Here is a 25,660-nt window from a genome sequence, read left to right as displayed (position 1 = left end):
TGCTGATCTGGCCATGGACTTATCTCCACCTACCTGCCTTTTCCCCATAACCATTAATTCCCTTACTATGCAAAAATCTATTGAACCTTGTCTTAAATACATTTACTGAGGTAGCCTCCACTGCTTCATTGGGCAGAGTTTTTCACAAATTCGTCACTCTGAAAAGCAGTTCCTTCTCATCTCCATCCTAAGTCTACTCCCTGGAATTTTGAGGCTATGTCTCACCTACCAGTGGAAACAACTTTCCTGCCTCTATCTCATCTATCCCTTTCATAATATCATATGCTTCTATAAGGTCTCCTCCTATTCTTCTAAATTCCAGCGAGTACATTCACAGGCAACTCAATCTCTCCTCATTGTCTAACCCCCTCATCTCTGGAATCAACCTGGTGAACCTCCTCTGCACCGCCTTCAAAGCCAGTATATCATTCCTCAATTTTGGAGACCAGAACTGCATGAATTACTCCAGGTGTACCCTGCACAGTTGCAGCATAACTTCCCAGCTCTTAAATTCAATCCCTCTAGCAATGAAGGCCAACATTCCATCTGCCTGCTTGATAGCCTGCTACACCTGCAAACCAACCTTTTGTGTTTCATGCACGAGCACTCCCAAGTCCCTCTGCACAGCAGCACGCTGCAACCTTTTACTATTTAAATAATAATCTGCTCTTTCATGTTTCCTTCCAAAGTGGATGACCTCCCATTTAACAACATTGTACTCCACCTGCCAGACCTTTGCCTATTCATTTAACCTATCTGTATTTCTCTGCCAACAGCTCGTATCTTCAGTAGAATTTGCTTTTCCATTCAATTTATGAAGCTATGATAAATGTCACTGCTCACTGCTGCTGTGAATGAAGTTGATCATTTGCAATTTTTCCATTCTAGAAAAATAAGTTGTTCTTCCTCATTTTAAATAATAGCCAGAAAATAAATACCAAAGGAACTATTAGAGTTCATTTTTAAAATTAGAAGCCCATACCGTATAAATTGGAAAAAGAACAAAATTACTGTAGTTGGTTGGTTTATATGAAAAATTAAGGGCCCCAGACAGTCCTTCCAGGTGAGGCAACACTTCACCTGTGAGTCGACTGGTGTGGTATACTGCGTCCGGTGCTCCCGGTGTGACCTTCTATATATTGGTGAGACCCGACGCAGACTAGGAGACCGTTTCACTGAACACCTACGCTCTGTCCGCCAGAGGAAGCTGTCACACGGTGGGGGGAAGAGTGTTGGGAACGGACCCAAATACAAGACACAGACATTGAAGTACATATGACCCTCCTCTGTACCATCTCGTAAGCCAATAAGTCAGAGTATTAAATATGATTAGATACTTTTTGTGAACAGGGGTTGCTCGCAGCTGCTTGCCTTCTGTTCCTGATGCAGATACGTATGAATCCACAGGGTTTGTACACCAGCATAAAAAGACAAATAACGCTTATTTGTATGAAATTGTACCACACAGATGAAGTCAGTGACCGGCCGAGGGTAAATAGCTAATACAAGGTTGAATTGAAAGCCTATTACTTAAAGTGCTTGACTATACCAAGGCCAATGCCAAGGTCAATGTAGCTGCCTTCAAGTGTTCATGATTAGTTATCATACCAGTTACCATCTCTTTCCTGTTGATGCCCTCAAAGTCCCAACTGATCTGTCTCCTCGACTAGCCCCACAATTTCTCCCCACCTACCTAAAGCACATTGAAGTTCTCCTGTCGATCATTGCCCCAACTCAAACCAACTCTCCTGACTCTTTACAACAATGCTCTTCAGTCCTCTTCTCACTCCCAGCAAGCAACTTCCAGCCACACACCCAGCTTCCCCATAACGTTCACTTTTGGTTCTTCGCTCTCCACTGTGTCCTATAATTGCTGCCTTATTTATCACAGTAACACTGAATGCTGATAGTCAAAATGATACTCTTAACAAAGTCACGCCATATGCTGCACAGAATGTGGTTTCCTCCAGTATACAGTAAAAATAGAAAATGAAGTCTTCTTCAGAACTGATATCATACCCTAATGAGCACAGAACGATTAAAGCAACATATTTAATAAACCTTCAGATTAAAATAAAAGTGCAATAAAGGCCGATGTTGCTCTAGCATGTACTTGTGAGAAAGTGTGCAACAACTGCAATAGAAGGATAGATGTAGACTGGTAATAATGTACGAATTCAATCAACTGCCATTTTATTAATATACCAGATGTCTTGAAACATACTGGTAGAATTCAGAAAGATGTGAAGGCAAATGACAAGATCTTAAATGTAGAGAAAATATGTTCTTTCAAACAAATGGGCTGCTACTGCAAATGGGGCAGCACTAACTATAGCAGTAGCCACACGAAGAGGAAGTTTTACACTCATTACACCTGAGTTTCAAACATTCACTGAGCATCTGTAGGCAGCTTCCTTATTGATCCTGCTTACCTCATTCTCCAAAGTCTCTATTAAGCTTCTTAAACATGATTTTCCATTCATAAAACCAAGAGGACTCTGAAAAATCGCATTATTTTAAAGTATTTTTTACCATTTCCTCCAATGATGGATTCTGGCACCTTTTAGCAGGATAACTCGTTTGTATTTCCTATTTATCTCCTCCTCAGTTCTTAAATAGCAGGGTTATATTTATTGTCTTACAATCTACTGGGACCATTCCAGAATTGAGGAAACTTTAGAAGATCAAAAGAGTTACCTCTGGTGCTTCGTTTTCAATGCTAGAATAAAAGCTATCACATCAAGGAGATCTGTCAGCCTTTGTTTCCGTAATTTCTTTGTAAATTGTATTCACACAGTTTCTACTAATTTAATTTTATCATTGTTCTTTTCCATATTAACCAATGTTTTGGCTTATCATTGTTTCTTCCTATGACTTCCCTAAATGAGGCATTGAACCTGTAAACAGTGCCTCACTTTTTAAATATATATTATTTCTGTTTTTGCACAACTTTTAATCTACTCAATATACATATAATGCAATTGATTTATTAACTTATTATTATTTTTCTTCTATGTTATGTATGGTATTGAACTGCTGTCCGGTGATAATAAACCTGATTCTGATTCTCAGATTTTTTTTCTTGGTAACATTATAATATTCTTCTTTTCCTTAATATTTTCTTTAACCTGCTTACTTGACTAATCCTCATGAATCTTCAAATTTGCTGAAAAAGTATTTCAAAATGTTTGCAGTGTGTCTGCTGTGGGAGGTACTCCGAGCCGACAATTGTAACAAAACGCGTAAAGGATGTTGTCCTGAGCAAGGACTCGTCGTGTTTTTTTTAATCCTGTCAGCGATTGGACAAATTTAGCTGACATAGTATTGGTAGTATTTTTCTAGTGCTTTGTGATCTCTCCCTTCAAAGAATTTTTATCATTTTGATCATCCCAGTCTTTATAAAAATTAAAAGCTTCATTTTAAAGGAGGGAGTAAATCACAGTAGTTTTTTGTTCTTGCTATCTCTCATCTCTGCTCACATTGATGCTTTTTGCTTTCAAATCATCCTTTCTAAATATCATCCTAAAGAGCTAGTTTGATCACCATTCAGAAACAACTCTGTCACAGTTATAAGGCCATGTACTTGGTCTGTACTGGTAGCATTATTTCAAGTATTTTGTTATAAATTCTTTGTGCGTTTAGACACAGCGTGTTTAACAGTTTGGTCTTTTTCTTTGAATTGGTTTTATGTTCCAGTGTACTGCCATTACATTTTTGTTCATGCCTATAATACCATTCATAAATAACCAAATTTTTACTTTTCACAATCGTCTTAAGGTTACCCAATAAACTTGTAACTTTGCTCTTATGTAGATCTTCCTTCACTGCTTATTTGTTTAAACTTCCATTATAGACTTCATTATTCAGTTTGCCTGAGCATTGTTCTGCGGTTTATGTGCAGCTTATCCGAAGTGAATAACTCATTCCCCCAACAAAGCATAATTAAAAACACTGCACTTTAAGCTTAAACCTACAGGAATTGTCTGTAGCTCAGGTAACAAACTGAAAAATTGCTCTTGAGATCTGAATGATATCTATTTATGTCCTCAAAGACTCAGCCAGTAAATCCTCCCAGTTCTGCCTAAGTCCTGGTTCGCATGTGGATGCACAATGATTGATTTCCACTCCAATTTTATGTCCATCAGCAGGATATAGATCAGCTGGAAATTTGGGCAAGAAAATGGAAAGCAGAGGTTAATCTGGGGGAAGTATGAGGTAATGCGCTTTGGGAGAGCAAATGCAAAAGGAAAGCAAATGGCCAGACCCCTTAGAGTACTGGTGGATGGAGGGATCTTGGGGTGTAAGTAGAAACACAGATGGATAACATTAAAGGGAAGAAAGCAATTGTTGATGCTTTTGGACGAAATTCTGCATTAGGACTGAGAGGTGAGGTGGTGAGTCAGGAGCCCAGGTGACTGGTGACCTGAGGGGGGGGGGGGGGGGTGTAAGATAACGGAGAGGTGGGACCAGATAGGGGAGGGGTGGAACTGAGATGAAGTGGTAAGTGAATGATAAATGGAGGCAAAGAGTGAGAGAGAGAAAGAATATAAATAGAAAACAGATGGAACGAGGTGGTCAGAGGGGAGTGTGAAAATTGGAGAAAACTGCAATAAAATAAGATAAAAAAGATAAGCAGGAACACAGAGGCTGCAGTGATAGACACTGGTAAGCAAAGGAGGTGAGAACGGGAACCATGGGAGTGTGGGAGGAGGAGGAGGGGAATGCTGGTCCACGCCCCATCATAAACAGTTTCTTTGTCCTACCTATTTCTACCACCATTTTCTCTGCACTTAGTCACCATTTTTATCTCTTCTTCCCAGTTCTGTTGAAGGTTCCCTGACCAAAAGTTGTTTCATTTTCTGTAGATGCTGCTTGACCTGCTGTTTTTACAGAATGACTTTTTAGACCATCGAACAGAACAGCACAAGAGTTCTGTTGTGCTGACCTGAATAAACCTACTCCACAATTAATCTAAGCCTTCCCTCTTACACAGCCCATTACCCTCTATTTTTCTTACATTCACGGCCTATCTAAGAGCCTTTTAAAACTCTCAATTGTAACAGCCTCGACTGCCACAAGCCCTGGCAGAGGGTTTCAGGCGCCCTCTATTCTCTGTGTAAAAAGAACTACTTCTGATATAGTCCCTAAACTTTTCTCTTCTCACCTTAAATGAGTGTCTTCTGATATTAGCCACTGCCACCCTAGAAAAATATGCTGCCTCTCCACCCTGTCGATGCTTCTCATAATCTTATACACCTCTATCAAGTCACCTCTCATCGTCTGTTGTTCCCAAGAGAAAAGCTCTGGCTTCCTCAGTCCATGCTTATTAGACCTTTTTTTCTAATCCACACAGCATCCTGATAAATCTCCAGTGCATCCTCTCTAAAACTCCAACATCTCTTCTACAATGAGGTGACCAAAACAGAACACAATACTCCAATGTGTAACCAGAGTTTTATAAAATGACAACATTACCTCATGGATCTGAACTCAATCCCTTACTAATGAGGGCCAGCAAACACTGTGCTTCTTAGCCATGATACTAACTTACAAGGCAACTTTGAGGGATCTACAGTTCTCGACACCAATATCCCCATGTTCTTTTACATGCTAAGAATCCTGCCATTAACCTTGTCTTCAAGCTCAGTGTATCAACTCATACTTCTTCTGGATTGAACTCCACCTGCCATTTCTCAGCCCAGCTCTGCATCCTGTCTATATCCTGCTATAACCTGTGACACTATATCATCCACAACATCTCCAAACTTCATTTCATGTGCAAACTTACTGACCCACCACTCCACCTCCTCATTCGTCAGATATAAAACTCACCCACCTCCAGGCAGAATATACTCTATTCACTACCAATTTGTGGGAAATTCTGAATTCCCAAGCCAAATTTCTATAGATTCCAAGTCTCACAACTTTCTAGATGAGCCTATGATGGGGAAACGCTTTACCAAAATCTATATACATCACATTTACTGCTCTACCTTTTTCAATCTGATTTGTCAGCTCCTCAAAACACTCAATTAGGCTTGTGAGGGACAACTTTTCCCTCACAAAGCCATGTTGATTATTAGTAATATGACTACATACTGCCTCCAAATGCTCAGAAATCCTGCCCCTAAGAATCCTCTCCAATAGTTTGCCCAGTACTGATGTAGTACTCACTGGTCTTATCCCTATTCCTTTTCTTCAAAAATGGAAAAAATACCATCCTTCAATCCCCCAATACCACTCCCATGACCAGGGAGAACACAGAGATCATTGTTAACACCCCAGCAAGTCTTCCCTTGCCCAGTAGTAACCTGGGCTAAATTCCATCAGTCCCCAGAAACGTTTCTAACATAATGTTTTTTGGAAGCTTCAACATTACCTCTAGCATATAAACTTATTCTACGTTGACCTCACAATGGTCAAAGGCCCATTCAATGGTGAATATTGAAGCAAAGTATTCCTTAAGGACCTCCTCCTCTTTCAGGCACATATTTCCCCCTTAATCCCTGAGTCTTATACCCCTCACTCTAGTTATCTTCTTTTCTTCAGAACTCCTTGGGGTTTTGCCTAATCCCCTACGCAGCAAGGCTTTCTCCTGTTCCTTTCTTGCTCTCCTTAATCGTTTCTTTAGCTCTTTCCTCGCCACTTTATAATTCTCAAGAGCACAGCCTGATTTCTGTTTCCTAAACCTTAAGCATGCTTCCTTCTTCCTCTTGACCAAGTGCTCTGACTCTCTTTTCAATCATGGTGCCTTACCCTAACACCTTTTCCACGTACCAGTATGAACAAACCTATCCAGAACCCCATGCATGTGGTCCTTAAACACCCTCCATATTTCTGATGTGAATAAGATTTCAGTTTTACATCAGATTTCCAGTTCATGTTGTTGTTGTTTTTTTTATACAGCTGCACTTCTGGAACTGCTCACTGACAGTTCACGGTTGAGATAATCACTCTTGTCTCCGTCCTCCTCCTTTGCCACATTGTCTTACTCTGTGGGACTTCCTCATATTTCTTTATCATGTAGACGGCTCCGAAGAGTAGCCATCATTGTTTCTGGAAGAAATAAGCTGAAAGCTTGTGGTCAAGGATAGAATCCTGGCCTTGTCTTTATCACTGCTAGAAGACTTTAGGGGTATTTAACACTTCTGCAACAGCAATCATCATATTTCTGACCATTAATATTGTTTCTAGTCAGCTGGCCTATAACTAGTCAATGCAAAAGTTTTGCTAAGTGCTTATTTCCCCAAGAACACTTAACACATGGCATTTAACTGGACAGTAGTAGTTCAATATAACAGCACACGTTCTGAAATTAGTGCTACAGTATTACTGATAACATGACCCACCTACTATGAGCAGTAGCTGAACTGGCTTAAACAATTTGCAGGACAATGCAAGTTGTTTCAAAAACAGCTACATACAACAAATTGAGAGCTGATCAGCATCAGTGAAGCAGCAGAACAATAGCTGAAGTGGAGCCAATATTATGGCTCTGGATTCCTGGATTCTCAGATATAAGACGTTTTTTTTTCTTTGGCATGACAGTATACTTCTATTAAGTTTCAGCATTACAAACTGGGGCAGAAATAAATATTCCAGTATTTTTAAAAAAAATCGATTTTGCCCTTGTAGAGTATTCATTCGATTCTCTGCTCACTGGGAGATCAAACCAAATATTTAATTAATTCCGTGAAAAGTCTTGAGATGCTACTGAGTGATAAAGTGCTTTATAATTGCATCATATAATCCAGAGTAAAGCATGGCCATTAGGGAAAGGATTGAATCTACTGCATTAGTCAAAAGATTTCTGAACAGGGAGTGATAACAGAATAATTTAAATGGGCCATCTGAGCTCTTGCAATAGCCTTTCAATAATAAAAAAAACTGTCATATAATGAAAGCCAGATAACAGAGAACTCACAATGGCATTTATGTACTGCACGAACTAATTTCCTGGAAGCTGGTTCATCAGAGTTTGTCCTTATTAAAGATTAACACTTAAATGCAATTTGCATTATTCAACTTCAGCTACCGTGCTTGAAAATAAAGGTAACCTGCATTGAAAGGCCATTCTCTTCATCTCAACAAAATTGTTGTGAATTTTTCTACAGATTCTTGACTTTCTGAATGGAGCTCCTTGACAATGTGTGCAGGGAAGACAAACTAACTCCATAGCCATGACCTTATTGAATGGCAAAGCAGGCTCAATGGGCCAGATGGCCTACTTCTGCTCTGATTTCTTCTGTATCAAATCCAGCACCAGCTGTAAATTCAGAATCTTGCATAAATGAATAGCCCGGTAATAACAGTGGTAGAGCCAGATTCTGCAAAAGCTGCTATCACTATTTGCACTTCAATTGCTACAGTGGCACTGAAATAGAAAAGTAGCATACATTTCTTTTAATTGACGGGGGCCTTCTACTAATGAATCATTAATCCACTTGAAAATTTGTAAATAAAACCATAGTTAGTAAAAATTCAATTTGTTAATCCCAGAATTAAAGTTTAAAATACATTTGTTATCAAAGTACATGTATGTCACCATACACTACACCGAGATTCACTTTCTTGCCGAGATACTCAATAAATACACTATGGAATAATAACTATAATAGAATCAATGAAAGACCCCACCAACCTGGGCATTTGACCAGTGTGTAAGACAACAAACTGCAAATACTAAAAGAAAGAGCTGATAATAATAAATAAATAAATCAATAAATATCAAAAACATGAGATGAAGAGTTCTCAAAATTGAGTCCATAGGACATGGAAACATTTCAATGACGGGAAAGTGAAGTTGGGTGAAGTTATCACCTTTGCTTCAAGAGCCTGATAGTTGAGGGGTAATCACTGTTCCTGAACCTGGGGCGTGAGTCCTTGGGCTCCTGTACCTTCTTCCTGATGTGCACAGTAAGAAGATAGCATAACCTGAGTGATGGGGGTCCCTGATGATGGTTGCTTGTGCAGATGTGCTCATTGGTGGGGAAGGCTTTACCCATAATAGACTGGGTATTGGATGTTTCTATACCAGGCTGAAAGTCAGTATGCTGTCCACTTACATATCTATACAAGTTTGTCAAAGTTTTTGATGTCATGTGGAGCCTTTGCAAATTCCTAAGGAAGTAGCGGCTCTGCAGTGCTTTCTTCATAATTGCACTTACATACTGAGTACAGAACAGGATCTCCAAGATACCGACACCAAGTAATTTAAAGTCCACCTCCAATCCTCCGATGAGGACTGGCTGATGGACCTCTGGTTTCCTCCTCCTGAATTCAATAGAGAAAGTCCTTGTTCCTGCTGACATTGAGTGAGAGGTTGTTGTTATGGCATCAGTCAGCCAGATTTTCAATCTCCCTTCTATATGCTGATTCGTTGACACCTTTGATTCAGCCTTCGTTAGTGGTGCCATCAGCAAACTTGAATATAGCATTGGAGCTGTGCTAAGCCACACAGTCGTAACTGTAAAGTGAGTCGAGCGGGAGCTAAGCACCCAGCCTGGTGGTGCACCTATGCTGATGGAAATTGTGGAGGAGATGTTGTTGCCAATCAGAACTGACTGGGGTCTGCGAGTGTGGAAACCAAGGATCCATTTGTTGCATGAGTCAAAACATTTTTGAACGTTATGACTCTAATGCTATCCAAATGCTAACAAACGTAAGGGCCAGGAATTAATTGCACTTAATAGGAAAAGTCTGTGTTTATGATGTCCTTCAGGTAAAGTCAGGTAAACCAGCTTTGAGATAACAGTCAGCCAAGAATTTTAGGAAGAAAGAAAAGTCCCACATGTTCTATCATAGGTTTGAAAAGATTAATTCCAACCATCCACCTTCTTGTCCTTCACTGTATTTTCTAACCATCTATTGTCACCATGCGGACAATTCACAAATTTTTCACATTCTTTCTCTAGGATACCAGTATGCCAATTTAAGCTGTTCCTCAGAATCTACATTCATGGTCTAAACACTTTTAAAAGCAGCTGAACTTCAGAGGTAATGTTGACACTCTAACACATATTCATGTTTAAATCCTACTGGGGCTTCTTTCAAATTTGAATGACAACTTGAGAAAAATTGTTCTTTATTGGTTTCTAATGATTGAACATGTAAAGTGTATTTCCACATCTTAGGAAGTAAAATTTCCAAAAAGCGTTAGCATTTAAATTATACAACAATCACTCTCAGGCATTTCTACAGATATTAAGAGTTTTCAAATCTGTGTCTATTTGCTTCAATCCTTCTTGGAATCGTTCATGTTCTTAGCTTTTTATTTGCAATAAGTTTCTCAATTGTATGTGTGAATTACAAATGACACTACAAGCAAATGTGAAATTAGCACTAGCTTAACATGTGACTGTAAAGTTCTGATTGGGAATCTTCAACCTGAAACATCAACTCCATCTCTCTTTTCATAGATGTGACTTGACTTACTGAGTGTTTCCAGCATTTTTTGCTTTTATTTTAGATTTCCATGTGACTGGAAAGGCCTTTTTAAAACATAGTTTAATAAAGCACATTAATATACCTCATGAAATACCCCTCCTTTGACTCGATGCTTTCTAGTCTGTAGACCACCCATCTTGCACCACGACAGCTGAGAGTTTAAAATGGCTTCTGGAATTAGTCAACAGATTAGGAATACCCAGAAATGGAAGTTGTTGGAGTTATGAACAGTTATAACAGTTATGAAGGGAAGAATAACAAGAGAGCTTGTGATGTGGTGGCAGATGAGACTGATTCGATAGCAAAAGGCATGATGGAACAGAGCTAAGGAAGCTGTAATGAAAACAAAAGATGAAAGGGTTGACTGCAAACCTATTACAAACCCAGTCAATAAACATGGGAACGTGACAGTAATCTGACCAGTGTCCAGTCTGGAAGATTGTCAAGTGGCTAAATAAAAGATGGGACCTGTTCCTCTAGCTTCAGCAGAGCTTCATGAGAGTGTGCTAGGAGTTTAGGTCAAAGATGTCAGCGGTACACCCGAGTCATAGAACTAAAATGGCAAGTAACTGAAAGCTTGGGAGCATGCCTACACTGCATCAGGATTTTTGTCAAAGCAACCATCCAACCAGAATTTGGTCTTTGCACACAGTTATATGGTTAGTCATGTTATGATATATATGCTTAGTTTCTATGCCAATGTGATTTTAATGCAAGTTCTTTATTGATTACAGCTCAGTCTTCAATACCGTCATCCCTACAAAACTAATCAATAAGCTCCAAGACCTAGGCCTCAATACCTTCTTGTGCAACAGGATCCTCAATTACCTCACATGCACACTCAAGTCAATTCAGATTGGCAACATCGTCTCCTCCACAATCTCTATCATCACAGGTGCACCGCAAGGCTGTGTTCTTACATCTTGCTCTACTCGCTTACACTTATGACTGTGTGACTATGCACAGCTCCAAAGCCGTATTCAAGTTTGCTGATGACACCACTGTCAAAGGCCAAATTAAAGGTGGTGGTGATTCAGTATACAGGAGGGAAGTCTGAAAATCTGATTGAGTGGTGTCATAACAACAAACTCAATGTCAGAAAGACCAGGGAGCTGATTATTGACATCAGGAGAAAGAAACCAGATGTCCATGAGCCAGTCCTCATCAGAGGATCAGCAACTTTAAATTCCTGTTTTATCATCTCAGAGGATCTGTCCTGGGCCCGGCATCCAAGTACAATTACAATGAAAGCATGGCAGTGACTCTATTTCCTTAGGAGTTTTTGAAGATTCAGCCTCACATCTAAAGCTTTGACAAACCTATATAGATGTGTAGTGGAGAGTATATTGACTGGATGCATCACAGTCTGGTATGGGAACACCAATGCCCTCTAACAAAAATCCTACAAAACGCAGTGAATGCGACTCAGTGCATTATGGGTAAAGCCTTCTCCACCATGGAGCACATCTACACAAAATGCTGTTGCAGGAAAGCAGCATCCATCATCAGAGACCCCCACCCTGGTCATGCTCATTTCTCATTGATGCCATCAGGAAGGTGGTACAGAAGCCTCAGGACCCACACCACCAATTAAATGCTCAACTTTCTAAACAGAAAAGCACAATCTGTGCAGATTGCTAGTAGCACCTCCAGCCCACACCAATTACCCCTTCTCCCATCTTCAACCCTCCTCCTCTTCCTGGACACCTGCTCTGGTCTTCAGTCTGACCTGGATCTTTTCATTGCTAACTGCGGATAGGACATCAACTGTCTCAACTTCACCACTTCTCACTCCAAGTCCAACCTCGCTCCTTCTAAACACACTGCTACCCACTCTCTCCACACTAATCCTCACCTCACCAACAAACCCACAGATAAAGGGAGTACTCATCTCCTTCTACCTTAGGCCACGAACATCAATCACTCCTGATGAGTTATTAACTTCAAACTCTCTGCATAATCACTCGAAGAATTGAACTGCATGTGCATGTAACGAGAGCTATAGAACTCATCTCATTCTACCTCAGGCCACAAACTTATCAATCACCCCTGCTGTGGACACTTTCGGAAGGTCCAAGATCCATATGCTCCATGACCACTGGACTAAGTGTGTATATGTAGGAGGGGACTATGTTGAAAAATAAATGTGCTAGGTTTTCTAAAATCGACTCCTACCTTAGGCCACAAACTTTTCAATCACCCCTCGTATATGCCAAATTGGAAACTTCATTGATCCACTTAGGAAATACAAGTTTTATATTTACAGAGTTGCTGTTGAGTATATTCAGACATAGTTTTGTTAAAAAGGTACGGTTGACAGCTATGCAAAGGTGAAGCTTTCTCTGTTATTTAAGACAGCAATGAAATTACAAATCACTTAACCATTGCAGGGATCATTCAACAATCATTCATTATGAGCATAGGCTCCACATATTTAATGGCAGCTTGCTGTTTATTGGACAGTTCAATGCTGTCAAAATCTTCACAAACCTTCCACTGTTATCTAAAGGCAGTATCCTAATAAACAAAAAACTGAAAACATTTTGATCAGAGAACAGCTATGGTTTAATGATAGGTTGCTTAGTAATTTTATTTCTACAGCTCAAATACTTGTATTGATTGTGAGAATTCAGCACTGGATGCCTCCACTCTACAAATAGCATTTATGCTGGACTTGTCAAACGTCATGTAAGATTTGTCAAGTGTAAATGTAATGCTATAATACAGAATGATAACCTGACTTTATGAACTTCAGTTTTTCATCCTTTTAGGATTTATTAAGTTCCTTGGTTCTGGATGGTGATCCACTGGATTTAAATAAGGTCATTAGTGAGGTACTTAGACACCACTGAAGGTTTATGATACTGCATACTGATAACAGAATAATCTTCCAGAGGAAATTTTAAACAAAAATGTTATTACGGTTTATTCTTCCTTTAGGTGGACATGGCACATTTTGAAGAACAGGATTCTTAAGAGTACTTGTGCCACACAATCATCCTTCTACCATCAGCACTAAAATTATTTAGTTCGTTGCTTTGTTGATCTTGTAGGATTTCACTAGGTATACATTTCACTTGGCTGTGCTTCCCTATACTACAATAATAGCAATATCATTGCGAAGAGCTTTCTTCACAACAATCAGAGCACTGGGATGCAATACGATCCTGGGAGCCATTATATAAATGGATGCCTTTTCCTATCCATCCAGTCATCTGTTTTACTATTACAGCGCACCAATTCAAGACTTAGAATAATTTCAGAATAGTTTGATAAAGCTACTGGAGAATGATTAACAATACAGTTCATTGTTAGTAACACACACAAAATGATGGAAGAACTCAGCAGGCCAGGCAGCATCAAGAAAAAGAGCAGAGTTGTTGTTTCAGGCCAAAACGCTTAAGCAAGGTTTTGGCCTGAAACAACGACTGTATTCTTTTCCAAGATGCTGCCTGGCCTGCTGAGTTCCTCCGGCATTTTGTGTGTGTTGCTTGGATTTCCAGCATATGTAGATTTGTCTCTTGTTTGTGACAGTTCATTGTTAGAATGAACTAACTTGAGTCACCTCCCAAAGTATCAAAAACATGATAGAGCATAAAGGAAATAATAGAGAGAGAAGCAAATATTTCAATAACTCTCTTTTAAGTTAGAACACAGTACAGGCCATTTTATTTAGTAGGATTAGAAAGGTATAATTTTGTTGTAGAGGAATGAATTCAAAAGTATTTTAGTCTTCATTTGAAATGATTGTGCTTCTTTTCAACTGAGTTGATTGCCATATTGGCATGCCACCATAGGAAGTGGTAGATGCAGGTTCAATTTCAATAGTTACGAGAAGTTTGGGTAAGTACATGCATGGGAGGGTATTGGGGGGGGGGGGGGGGTTCGTAGTCCAGTTATGGATCGACGGGATTAGGCAAAATGATAGTTTGGCATGGACTAGATGAGGCAAAGGGCCTGTTTCTGTGACTCTATGACTGACACTGAGTGACTGAACATTATAGAGGACAGGCCAACGCATCCATTCCTTGGTACTGAAGTTGCCTACAGAAAGACTCAAAAGGATGGTAACGGAAGGTAGTTTCAGCTTAAAATGAATCCCAAGTTAGAAAAGTTGTTGCTTTGGGCACCATCGATAATTTGGTTACAAACTGCATTAAAAAGCTCCTTGTTGTGTAACTATAGTCCAAAAAAACTGAACGCTACTACATTCGGCAATCCCATTGAAAAACATCACGTTTCCCCACATCCTCAATGTCAGATCATATAATTCAGTAAACACATTTTTGTTTTGTTTTATATAGTATATGATTACACAAATCACACTTGACTCCTTACAAAAATACTTAAGAATTAATTTGGATATTAAAAAAACACCACTGTTCTCTGTAATCCAAATACATTAATATTTACAATATTGCTCCATCCCAAGGAACTTAGACCGGGGACCTTCCACTGTATTATTAATGAGAAGTGTTTCCCACCCATCCCCCAACTCTCCGCTTTACTATATTTGCATATTGCTCAAATATAAAGCCTTTCATGATCCAGTGTAATTGAGGAGCATTTTTGAGATTCATTATGTTTACTTTAAAAAATATTTGTAATATTTAAGAAAGATAACCTGATGTACTCTAACGTATACACCTGAAAATGGGCTTAGCACCAGACCCATTTTGGAGAGCACTGCGTCTCTGCTGTGCATCATGTTGGCATTGCACTATAACTTGCATATTCCAAAAAGATTATATTCAAATGTAGAATTAGTTACAAATGGAAAAATAACATGTAACTTCAGATAGATTTAAACGTCTTTGACCTAGGCATCAGTACTGCCAAGTTCAATTAACTGCTCCATGAAGCACAACCAATAAAATAGCTGCAATGCTTACAATAAGGCACATAAATACTGCAAGACCTACCTCAAGGACATGCTCTGCTTGCTGTTCTCGGTCCAGTTTCCTTGTTGTGGTCATGATCAAACCTGTAACAAATAATTAGGAATAATGCTAATTTAACAGTTATCTGGGAGATTCATTACTGAAGAACTAAACAAGACTGACATGGTAAAACTCATTCAGCCCAACAGGAACAAGTGAGAAAACTTGTAAAACAGAACATTCTGCCTCACCTACTTATAGAGATGACTGTTCTTCAAAAGTACATAATTGACTGCAAAAGTGTTCTGGATCATTCTAAAGTTATGAAAATAGATACATAAATGCAACCATTTCTCGTAACAATTTTTCCTATTGCAAAGTAACTGCCCAGCATTTTAACTATACCTACAATTCCTGCTTGAAGCCGATAGAACACCATGAATTAATGCAAATGTTGGCTATTGTCACAACAGGATACTAAAATGCACTCCAACTCCAGGTGACATCCAGTCAGCAGTTGGGAAGATGGAAGTGTCCCCTGAAATAACTGAAGTGATTTCTTCAGTTGGCTCGAAAAATGGGTCAGCCTGTTTTGATGTGACTCATTGCTGCCATTGCTCTTGTGAGAGGATTCCAAATCCCCCTATGCCACCTTATCTGTGTTCTTCCTTTTAAGGATTGGGAAACTGGTTGAATGCATTGAGATGAATCCTGGGGACTTAAGATAGCAATTTGGAAATGTAAGCTTGTCTGCATTCCCTTCAACAAGATTAAACAAAGTTCTCCTTCTTTTGTTGTATTCCTCCCAGTGACATAGAAACATACATAGAAAACCTACAGCACAATACAGGCTCTTCAGCCCACAAAAGTTGTGCTGAACATGTCCCTACCTTAGAACTACCTAGGGTTAACATAGCCCTCTATTTTTCTAAGCTCCATGTACCTATCCAAAAGTTTCTTAGAAGACCCTTTCGTATCTACCTCCACCATCATTGCCAGCAGCCCATTGCACACACTCACCCACTCTCTGTATGAAAAATTTACCCCTGACATCTCTTCTGTACCTACTCCCAAGCACCTTAAACCTGTACAACACACACAAAATGCTGCTGGAACACAGCAGGCCAGGCAGCATCTATTGGAAGAAGCGCTGTCGACAGGACTAACCGAATAGAAAGATACTAAGAGATTTGAAAGTAGGAGGGGGAGGAGGAAATGCGAAATGATAGGAGAAGACTGGAGGGAGTGGGATGAAGCTAAGAGTTGGAAAGCTGATTGGCAAAAGTGATACAGAGCTGGAGAATGGAAAGGATCATGGGACGGGAAGCCTAAGGAGAAAGAAAGGGGGAGTTGGCTGGTGTGGTATACTGCGTCCGGTGCTCCCGGTGTGGTCTTTTATATATTGGTGAGACCCGACGCAGACTGGGAGAGCATTTCGCTGAACACCTACACTCTGTCCGCCAGAGAAAGCAGGATGTCCCAGTGGCTATACATTTTAATTCTACATCCCATTCCCATTCTGATATGTCTATCCATGGCCTCCTCTACTGTCAAGATGAAGCCACATTCAGGTTGGAGGAACAACACCTTATATACCAGCTGGGTAGCCTCCAACCTGATGGCATGAACATTGACTTCTCTAACTTCCGATAATGCCCCTCCTCCCCTTCTTAACCCATCCCTGACACATTTAGTTGGTTGTTTTTTTCTCTCTCTGCCTATCACTCTGCCTGTTCTCCATCTCCTTTTGGTGCTCCCCTCCCCCTTTCTTTCTCCCTAGGCCTCCCGTCCCATGATCCTTTCCTTTCACCAGCTCTGTATCACTTTTGCCAATCACCTTTCCAGCTCTTAGCTTCACCACACTCCCTCTGGTCTTCTCCTATCATTTCGCATTTCCCCCTCCCTCTCCTACTTTCAAATCTCTTAGTATCTTTCATTTCAGTTAGTCCTAACGAAGGGTCTCGGCCTGAAAAGTCGACAGTGATTCTCCCTATAGATGCTGCCTGGCCTGCTGCGTTCCACCAGCATTTTGTGTATGCTGGTTGAATTTCCAGCATCTGCAGATTTCCTCATGTTTGCACCTTAAACCTGTGCCCTCTTGTGGCAGCCATTTCAACCCTGGGAAAAAGCCTCTGACTATCCACACGATCATTGCCTCTCATCATCTTATATACCTCTATCAGGTCACCTCTCATCCTCTGTTGCTCCAAGGAGAAAAGGCAGAGTTCATTCAACCTGTTTTCATAAGGCATGCTCCCCAATCCAGGCAACATCCTTGTAAATCTCCTCTGCACCCTTTCTATGGTTTCCACATCTTTCCTGTGGTGAGGTGACCAGAATTGAGCATAGTACTCCAAATGGGGTCTGACCAGGGTCCTATATAGCTGCAACATTACCTCTTGGCTCCTAAGTTCAATTCCACGAGTCAACCTGCGCAGCTGCTTTGAGCATCCTATGGACTTGGACCCCAAGATCCCTCTGATCCTCCACACTGCCAAGAGTCTTATCATTAATACTATATTCTGCCATCATATTTGACCTACCAAAATGAACCACCTCACACTTAACTGGGTTGAAGTCCATCTGCCACTTCTCAGCCCAGTTTTGCATCCTATCAATGTCCCACTGTAATCTCTGACAGCCCTTCACACTATGCACAACACCCCCAACCTTTGTGTGGAGACAGACTATAAAATTACCATCTTGCTTGGTTCAAGGTGACCGAGTTAGTTAAAATGAGGAAACAATATTCAGTCAAATCACTGGTGAGAAACCAAGAAACATACACGCTTATTTCCAAAAATAACCAGTGTAAGTACAAACTTCCCTTCATCTGCAGGTACAGTAAAAATAAAACATGATTATAATGTATTTGCAGGTGGATTGCAAAATCAATCTGGTAGTGCTGATAAATTTCAATTATAATAAAATCTTAAAGGCACCAGGAGTTTCAGACTAACAACAAACACGTGCGTATGGCATATTTTTGATATCTTAATGTTACACACAAATATGACTTAGCTATGTGCATATTATTTCACACCTTCACTCTTTGAAACAAAGTGCAAAACACTTTTCGCAGTTATCCAACAGTTACTGGTTCAGTCTATTAATTGGTTTTATCAGACACTAGACCTACTTAATTGTGTTTGCGTCTCTGGTATTGTAGCTACTTCACAATCTGAAGAATGTGTGGGATCACGGCTAGACTCACTGATGACACAGGCCTCTTCTTCATCAACAGGTTCCGTTTTTGGAACAGGTTTGTTGACACAAATTTCTTCAACATCTGTTTATAGTCTGGCTGCTATTATTTGCTCAATGTGGACCCTTCTGACTTTTCTCCCCAATTTATACTGGTATCATTTCTGTTCCCAGACATACAATTTTGTTATCTCACCAGACTTGTTATCTTACAATTGAATGATAAACAATAATTTAGCCAACAAGCAATTAATTCATTAACATACTGGAAGAGCTTTGAAAACTGGTTTCTACACCCTATCCTCATTATATGTGTCTTCAGACTACGCTGATTCACAAATATGCGAGGAACCTATTTCTACCAATGTCTCCTTATATGCGTCCAAAACTCAGTTATGCGAGGAGCACTGCTTTCCCACCAATACAAGTCACGTGCACATGCCTGACAATTGGGATGAAAAGCGTTGCTTTCTTGCCAAGACAAGTCAGGTGCATGCGCCTTACAATCTCATTTCTGCCAGTGTCATATTAGTTTCGGCAAGGTGTGGATGCGAGATCTTGCACTCTTAAACTTTTGTTGGTTTTACCTGTGGTACAGTGATTTTGTGCTTGAAATATTTAACTACGCCTCCAAAGCGTCCGATGTAATAACCTGGGCTATCACGCAACAGGCGATTTTGAAAATTCCGGGAGTTTACCAACAGTGAGGGAACGGTGGAAGTCGGAACACTTGGCAGAAATGGTGATGGACATAGACCCAAGTTTAGAACGGAGTCAGCATTTCAGTCGTTCTCTGCCATCAACCCTTCTTCCCTACAAGCAAATTTATGCTGAAGAACTAAATGCTGCCAAGCAAACAGCCCTCACCACTTTCTTCAAACCAGTGCTGGCAGTTCTAAGAGTTCTATGATTCTTCCTTCACCTCTTGCTGTGCTTGATAAGATCCTGACGACCACAACCATCCATGCACCTTATCCACGTAAAGGTGCCCGACACCACAACAACCACTCATCTCCCGGAGCGAACACACCTGCTACTGTTGGCGAGTACTGTACACCCTAGTATGTTAACTTTCTATGATTTATTACATTGAATATTAGCTTAAATCGATGAAATATAATACAAATGTGCATTGTGGTACTGTTTTTGTATCATATTGGTATGAAAATGTGAATAAATTACAGATAAAATATATTTAGGAAGCCCTCTGGAACGCATCCCTACTTTCTCCATTCAAATAACTGTTCACATTATGCGTCAACTGCGAGGAATGTATCCCCCACATATAACGAGGGTAGGGTGTACAAGGCTTCTTTCAGAAGACCTGTAAAACATTTGTCTACAACGTTAAAGGTAGAATAACATTAGGAGAATGCTTGAAACATGTGTACTTCCTGACAGGTTTACACAAATATGACATGAACTGTGGTCCTTTGTTGGATGCTCACTTCTCAGACTTGACCATCCCACATCTTCAACTTTCTGTCTGCTGCCGTGCAGGATCCCACATATTTATTGTTTGAGACAGAAATCCACATGGACTTTCTGAACTGGTCTACTTACATATTTAATATACCACCTTTGTATACTCCTGGCAAATTAGACAAACTAATACTAATTGTTCTGAACATCTACCTGGTCAATGCACAATGTTTCATATTAGTATGCCAATACATCCTGCAAATTCTGCAGTGAAAACTCTATCCGTTCAGGGCACTGAGGCTAAATATTCGACATAACTATTTCAATTGTTTTTAATCTGTCTGCAATTCCAATCCCCCTCAGTATAATGGTCTCAGGACTAAATTTTGACACTTATCCAATCTAGTCTAATCTCAGACCACACTGATAGACGTTTTGAAGCATGTCCTGCTGACTTTCCTGAACAATTCCTGCAGCCGTGACTGAAAAATTCTGAGGCACGAATTGTAAGGTAGAAATCATATCTTAACTACTTAGGTCAGAATCTTTGTTCAATAATTTGAATAATTTATTAGCAACTGTGTTTTATTTAGAGAACCAATACTTAATTGCATAGGCATAAAGAGTGTTAAACCGGCTACCTAGGCACCTTGGACATTGCCACAGATTTAATCGTCAACTTTGGAACAGAATGGCTTATAAGATGAGCTTTACAAATGGAAATGATCTGTCCTATAGAAACAGGTGAAATTCTTCACTCCAAAGATGACAACTAGTGCCTCCTTTTCAGTTTATGTATTTTCTTGCTATTGTCTATAGAACAAGACACATAGTCTATAGACTTCTCTTGAGTGTCATCCACAATATGATTGATGATAGCAATTACTCCAGAGTTTGAGATAATCATGTAGTACTGTACTATTGAATTCTAACTATAATAATCTTCAAAAGGCACCAAGAAACTCAATACCAGGTTATATACCCGTGCTGTTTAACAACAACTATGTGATGCTGTGCACCATGTATGAGGATGATATAGTTTACTCATATTACTCACCAACCTGTTTAAATACAAATATCATGCAGTAATTGTAACTTATTATTAAAATGTTGGGTTTTCACACAATTAAAACAAATGGCTCAATTTGAGATGGACAGTTGAATATAAATGAGTTTGCACAGATTCCTTTGAATGCCTTTATGTGTTTTAATTTCCAATTTAAATCTGTATTTCCACTATAAACATGGATACATTCTCTGTGTTGCACTGTTTGGAGATGCTCCCATATTTTTAGAGGCCATTTTAAAAAGCCTACCATTAGTCTGTTTGTGCTACAATACATAGCACAATTCATCTAAAGAGAAGGAAAATTAATTCCTCAAGAATAGATTAAACTTAACCACAGAGAATAAACAAATAAAAAGAATCTAAAATAATTAAAAATGTGAAAACAGGTTAGAAATCATAGAGTGCAGCAGTGTGAATAGTTTGTACATTTCGTTAACTAAACACATCTTTTCCTGAAAATTTTTACATCCTCAGTTATGGGAATAGCTTGTTTCCAGAGCCAGACTCAAAATTGTAATTGCAATTATGCTGAATATTCTAATAATAGATCATAAATGCAATTAGACAAATCTGATGATCAGCTACTGAAAGCTATAATCTATTTTACAATGCTATGTTTGCAGTAATTTTTTTGCATTTGAAGTGGCACTGTTAATTAGATGCATATAAGAACCCTTCTGAGACTTCCAACAGTAAATCCAGCCACACTACCCGTGATTATAACTGTTAAGTGCATAATACTCCATGAAACACAGCAAGCAGACAAAACACACATCAAAGAAGGGGCATCTGTCACAGATTAGCTTTAGGAATGCTAAACATTTCCACACGGAATTGAAGATCCGGTATCTTGAGTTGCGACAAATTATGTTTCGATAAATCAGTGACTTTTTGAGAGTCAGCAGCATGCTCTTGGTGTTTAATTTGCTGGATAATTTCATGGTAAATTTCTTTAAAATTCATTGAGTTCATTAAATTTCATGCTTCATGATGTTACAGTATTGGACACAAGGTGCATTATTATTGAGCTGCGATTAATTCAAAAATTACACAAATCAACTTTGACTTTATCTTCAACTAAACTACATCCTGAGGTTGTTGTAATTCTTATGTATGTACATGATGAAAGTTACATTTCAAAAATATGAAAATATTTTACTGGTTTGTAAATAATTAGGTCATTAAACTGAAATATTCAGTTTTCCAGAGAGAATAAAAATTCCTGTTACCGCTTATGTCACTTACCTGACTTTGTGGATAAGGACAGTAACTTCTATCTCAACTTTCTCATAACTTCCTTTGAACCTATCCGGACTGTTGGCCTCCACTCCTGAGGAAGCATTTGTCGTTGGCTATTTGCTCTCTTATCCGTGACTGCAGTTAATCTGTCATCTCCAAATATCATTCCATTACAAATCACTTCTTTCAAGAATCTACTAGCAGGTGGACTCCTCTGATCTCTACATATACCTTGGCAAAACTGCTTCTTAATAGTGGTCTATAGTGTCCCATTCCATGTCAACACAGTTAAGCCAGTCAGAAGGAGAATTTGATAACTGAAGCCTCCTCTACATTGGTGAGTATTGTATTCGGTGCTCCCAATGCGGCCTCCTCTACAGTGGTGTAAATTGGGGGACTGCTTTGTCGAGCACCTTCCTTTCATCTGCTGAAAGTGGAGTTTGCCAGTGGCCAACCATTTTAATTTCTATCCCTATTCTCATTCTGATATGTCCCATCTTTTTCTGCCATGATGAGTCCAATCTCAGGCTGGAGGAGCAACACCGTATATTCTGAATGAGCAGCCTTCAACTTGATGGCATGAACATTAATTTCTCCTTCCAGTATTTTTTTTTCTTTTCCCCTCACGACTTCCTCTTCTTCTATTCACCACTTCGACCTATACCCTCCCCTGCAGCCCCTCTTTCTTCCCTTTCACTCATGGTCCACTCTCCTCTCCTATCTTCTCCAGTCCTTTACCCTTCCCACCTAACTGACTGCATCTATCACCTTCTAGCTTCTCCTCCTTTCCCTCCCCTCACTTTTTTATTCTGGCATTTTTCTCCTTCCTCTCCAGTGTTGATAAAGGGTCTCGGCCCGAAATGTCGACAGTTTATCTATTTTCAAAGATGCTGCCTGACAAGCCGAGTTCCCTTTTCTGTGTTGCTCTGGATTTCCAGCATCTGCAAGATCTCTTATCTTTCTCAGTAGTTTAATAACCCCCTCAGGTTACCATTATATTCAATACAGGTGCCCCTGCTTTATGAAAGTTTGCTTTACACTACTTCACTTTTACGAAAGACCTATATTAGTATCTGTTTTTCCTAACCGAAAGAAATTTCAAGAGGATTTTCACTTTTACAAAAAAAGGTGCCCACTTTAAACTTGTGTTTACCCCGAGAAAGACTAGCATGACCGTGAAGCCTTGCACGGGCAGGTGTGTGTGCATGTGTGTATATGCTGATTTTTTATCTACAAATCAGTTTTTGGCTGAATCTTCGCAATTCTGGTAAGTGAAACTACACTGTACATACATTATTTCTACCTTATATAGGTTGTGTATTTATCATATCTTTCCTGCTTTTACTATACGTTAGTGATATTTTAGGTTTTAAGTGCTATTTGGTATGATTTGTTAGGTTATTTTTTGGGTCTGGGAATGCTCAAAAATTTTTCCCATATAAGTTAATAGTAATTGCTTCTTTGCTTTATGCCATTTCCGCTTATGAAAGGTTTCATAGGAACACTCTACTTTCAGATAGCGGGGGAAACCTGTATATGTAGTCAACCAATCTTGTCCATTATTCTTACATTGTTATCCTTCAATTTGCCCAATGCAGTGACACTGTCTCCAACAACACCTTCTCTTCCGATTTATGCACTGTAACTTTCCAGAAGCTCACAAAAGTTTATGCCTGGGGTATTCTTCCAGTTACATCTGTCCTTCCTTCAGTAACACTATGTAGGATCTCCCTCCCTCATTCTAATATACTCTGTATGCATTAGTTCTTATTTAGTGCCTACAGCTAACAGATAAATATGCTTATAATATTTAGCTCTATCTTGCCATGATTTCTCTCTATTCCATTGCTACGTGTTTGGAATTGTGGCTGTGCTCAAAACTTTCAGAAACAAATCAGGAACTTCTAGTCCTGCATCCCAGACTCCATTCCCACTGTTGTCTGTCTAATCTGAATCAAAGAGACAGAAACCTATGGTGTATGTTTAAACTGAGATGAGTTTAAAATCTCATTTTTCATTTACAACCAGGAACCCTGATTTTCACTTGTATAACATTGCTCATCTCTGTTTTCATCACTGCTGCACCACCAGAAATCAATTTATCCATGACACCTTTTTCTATTATCTAAACACCATTGATGGCAGCATGAAACCCCACCTTTCTATGTAACTGGTTAGGTATTAATATAATGTAATTTGTTATTGTCACACACAGTGAAAAGCTTTTGTTTGTGGATCATCAGACAGATCATTTCCTGCGTAAGTACGTTCATGTCAGTTAAAACAAGATACAGAATGTAGCGTATACTGTGGTGTAGCAGTTACAAACAAAATGCAATGCAGGGAGATAACAAAAATGCAAGGCCACGGTGAGATAGATTTAAAGGACAGCAGAATGCCCAGGTTAAGTCCTACTTGTCTAAAGTCATTACAACTCTGTTAATCCTTCACTGAAAACATCTCCATGGCTTTGCTTCAGCTCAAGTTGGAAACTTTCTTCAGCACTTTCAGGCCTTTGCCTTGTTTTTGCAAATTCACGAAGTCACACGTTGCATTCTTAGACCATAAGATAAAGGAACAGAAGTAGGCCATTTGGCCCATCGAGTCTGCTCCACCATTCAATCATGGACTGATTCAATTCTTCCAGTCATGCCCACACCCTTGCCTTCTCCCCATACCCTTTGATGCCCTGGCTAATCAAGAACCTATCTATCTCTGCCTTAAATACACCCAATGACTTGCCTCCACAGCCACTCGTGGCAACAAACTTCAGACATTTACCACCCTCTGACTAAAGCAATTTCTCCCCATCTCTCTTCTAAATGGACATCCTTCAATCCCGAATTCGTGCCCCTTTGTCCTAGAATCCCCTACCGTGGGAAATAACTTTGCCATATCTAATCTGTTCAGGCCTTTTAACATTCAGAATGTTTCTATGAGATCCCCCTCATTCTCCTGAACTCCAGGGAATACAGCCCAAGAGCTGTCAGACGTTCCTCATTCTGGAATCCTTTCATTCCTGGAATCATTTTTATGATTCTTCTCTGAACCCTCTCCAATGTCAGTACATCCTTTCTAAAATAAGGATCCCATCCAAATATATTTTGTCACCTATGTAAATTACTTGTTTTGGAAAGCAGGGGAGTTTTAACTCCATACTGAGCATTTTTTTGAAAACAGATTTCTTCCCAGAAGCCAGCCTGCTTAACAGGTTTCATTTTCAGGTAGTTGGAGAACAGACTATCAACAGTTGATCAGCAGATAGCTATTCACCTCCTCTGCATGGTGATTGTGGGGTTTAGGTTAGGGGAGGGCAATAGGAGCATCAGAGGAGAACGAATGAAAGGGTCTTGTGGCTGGGGTGGGGGGGGGGGAAGAGAAATGTGATGAATGAATATTT

At 39.6% G+C, this 25,660-nt stretch overlaps 1 protein-coding gene across 1 annotated transcript in view; it reads right to left on the bottom strand.

Moving 5' to 3' along the window:
* The window catches only part of fat3a (FAT atypical cadherin 3a), a 570,475-nt gene that overhangs the window by 195,146 nt on the left and 349,669 nt on the right, over positions 1–25,660 (bottom strand). The window contains exon 6 of the mRNA XM_059964604.1: positions 15,369–15,430. Within this exon, the coding sequence (XP_059820587.1) occupies positions 15,369–15,430 (62 nt within the window). The remainder of the gene's footprint in view (positions 1–15,368; positions 15,431–25,660) is intronic.

The sequence above is a fragment of the Hypanus sabinus genome, chromosome 3, assembly GCF_030144855.1.
Source record: "Hypanus sabinus isolate sHypSab1 chromosome 3, sHypSab1.hap1, whole genome shotgun sequence".
Classification (NCBI taxonomy): Eukaryota; Metazoa; Chordata; class Chondrichthyes; order Myliobatiformes; family Dasyatidae; genus Hypanus; species Hypanus sabinus.
This window is presented reverse-complemented; position numbering and strand designations above follow the sequence as displayed.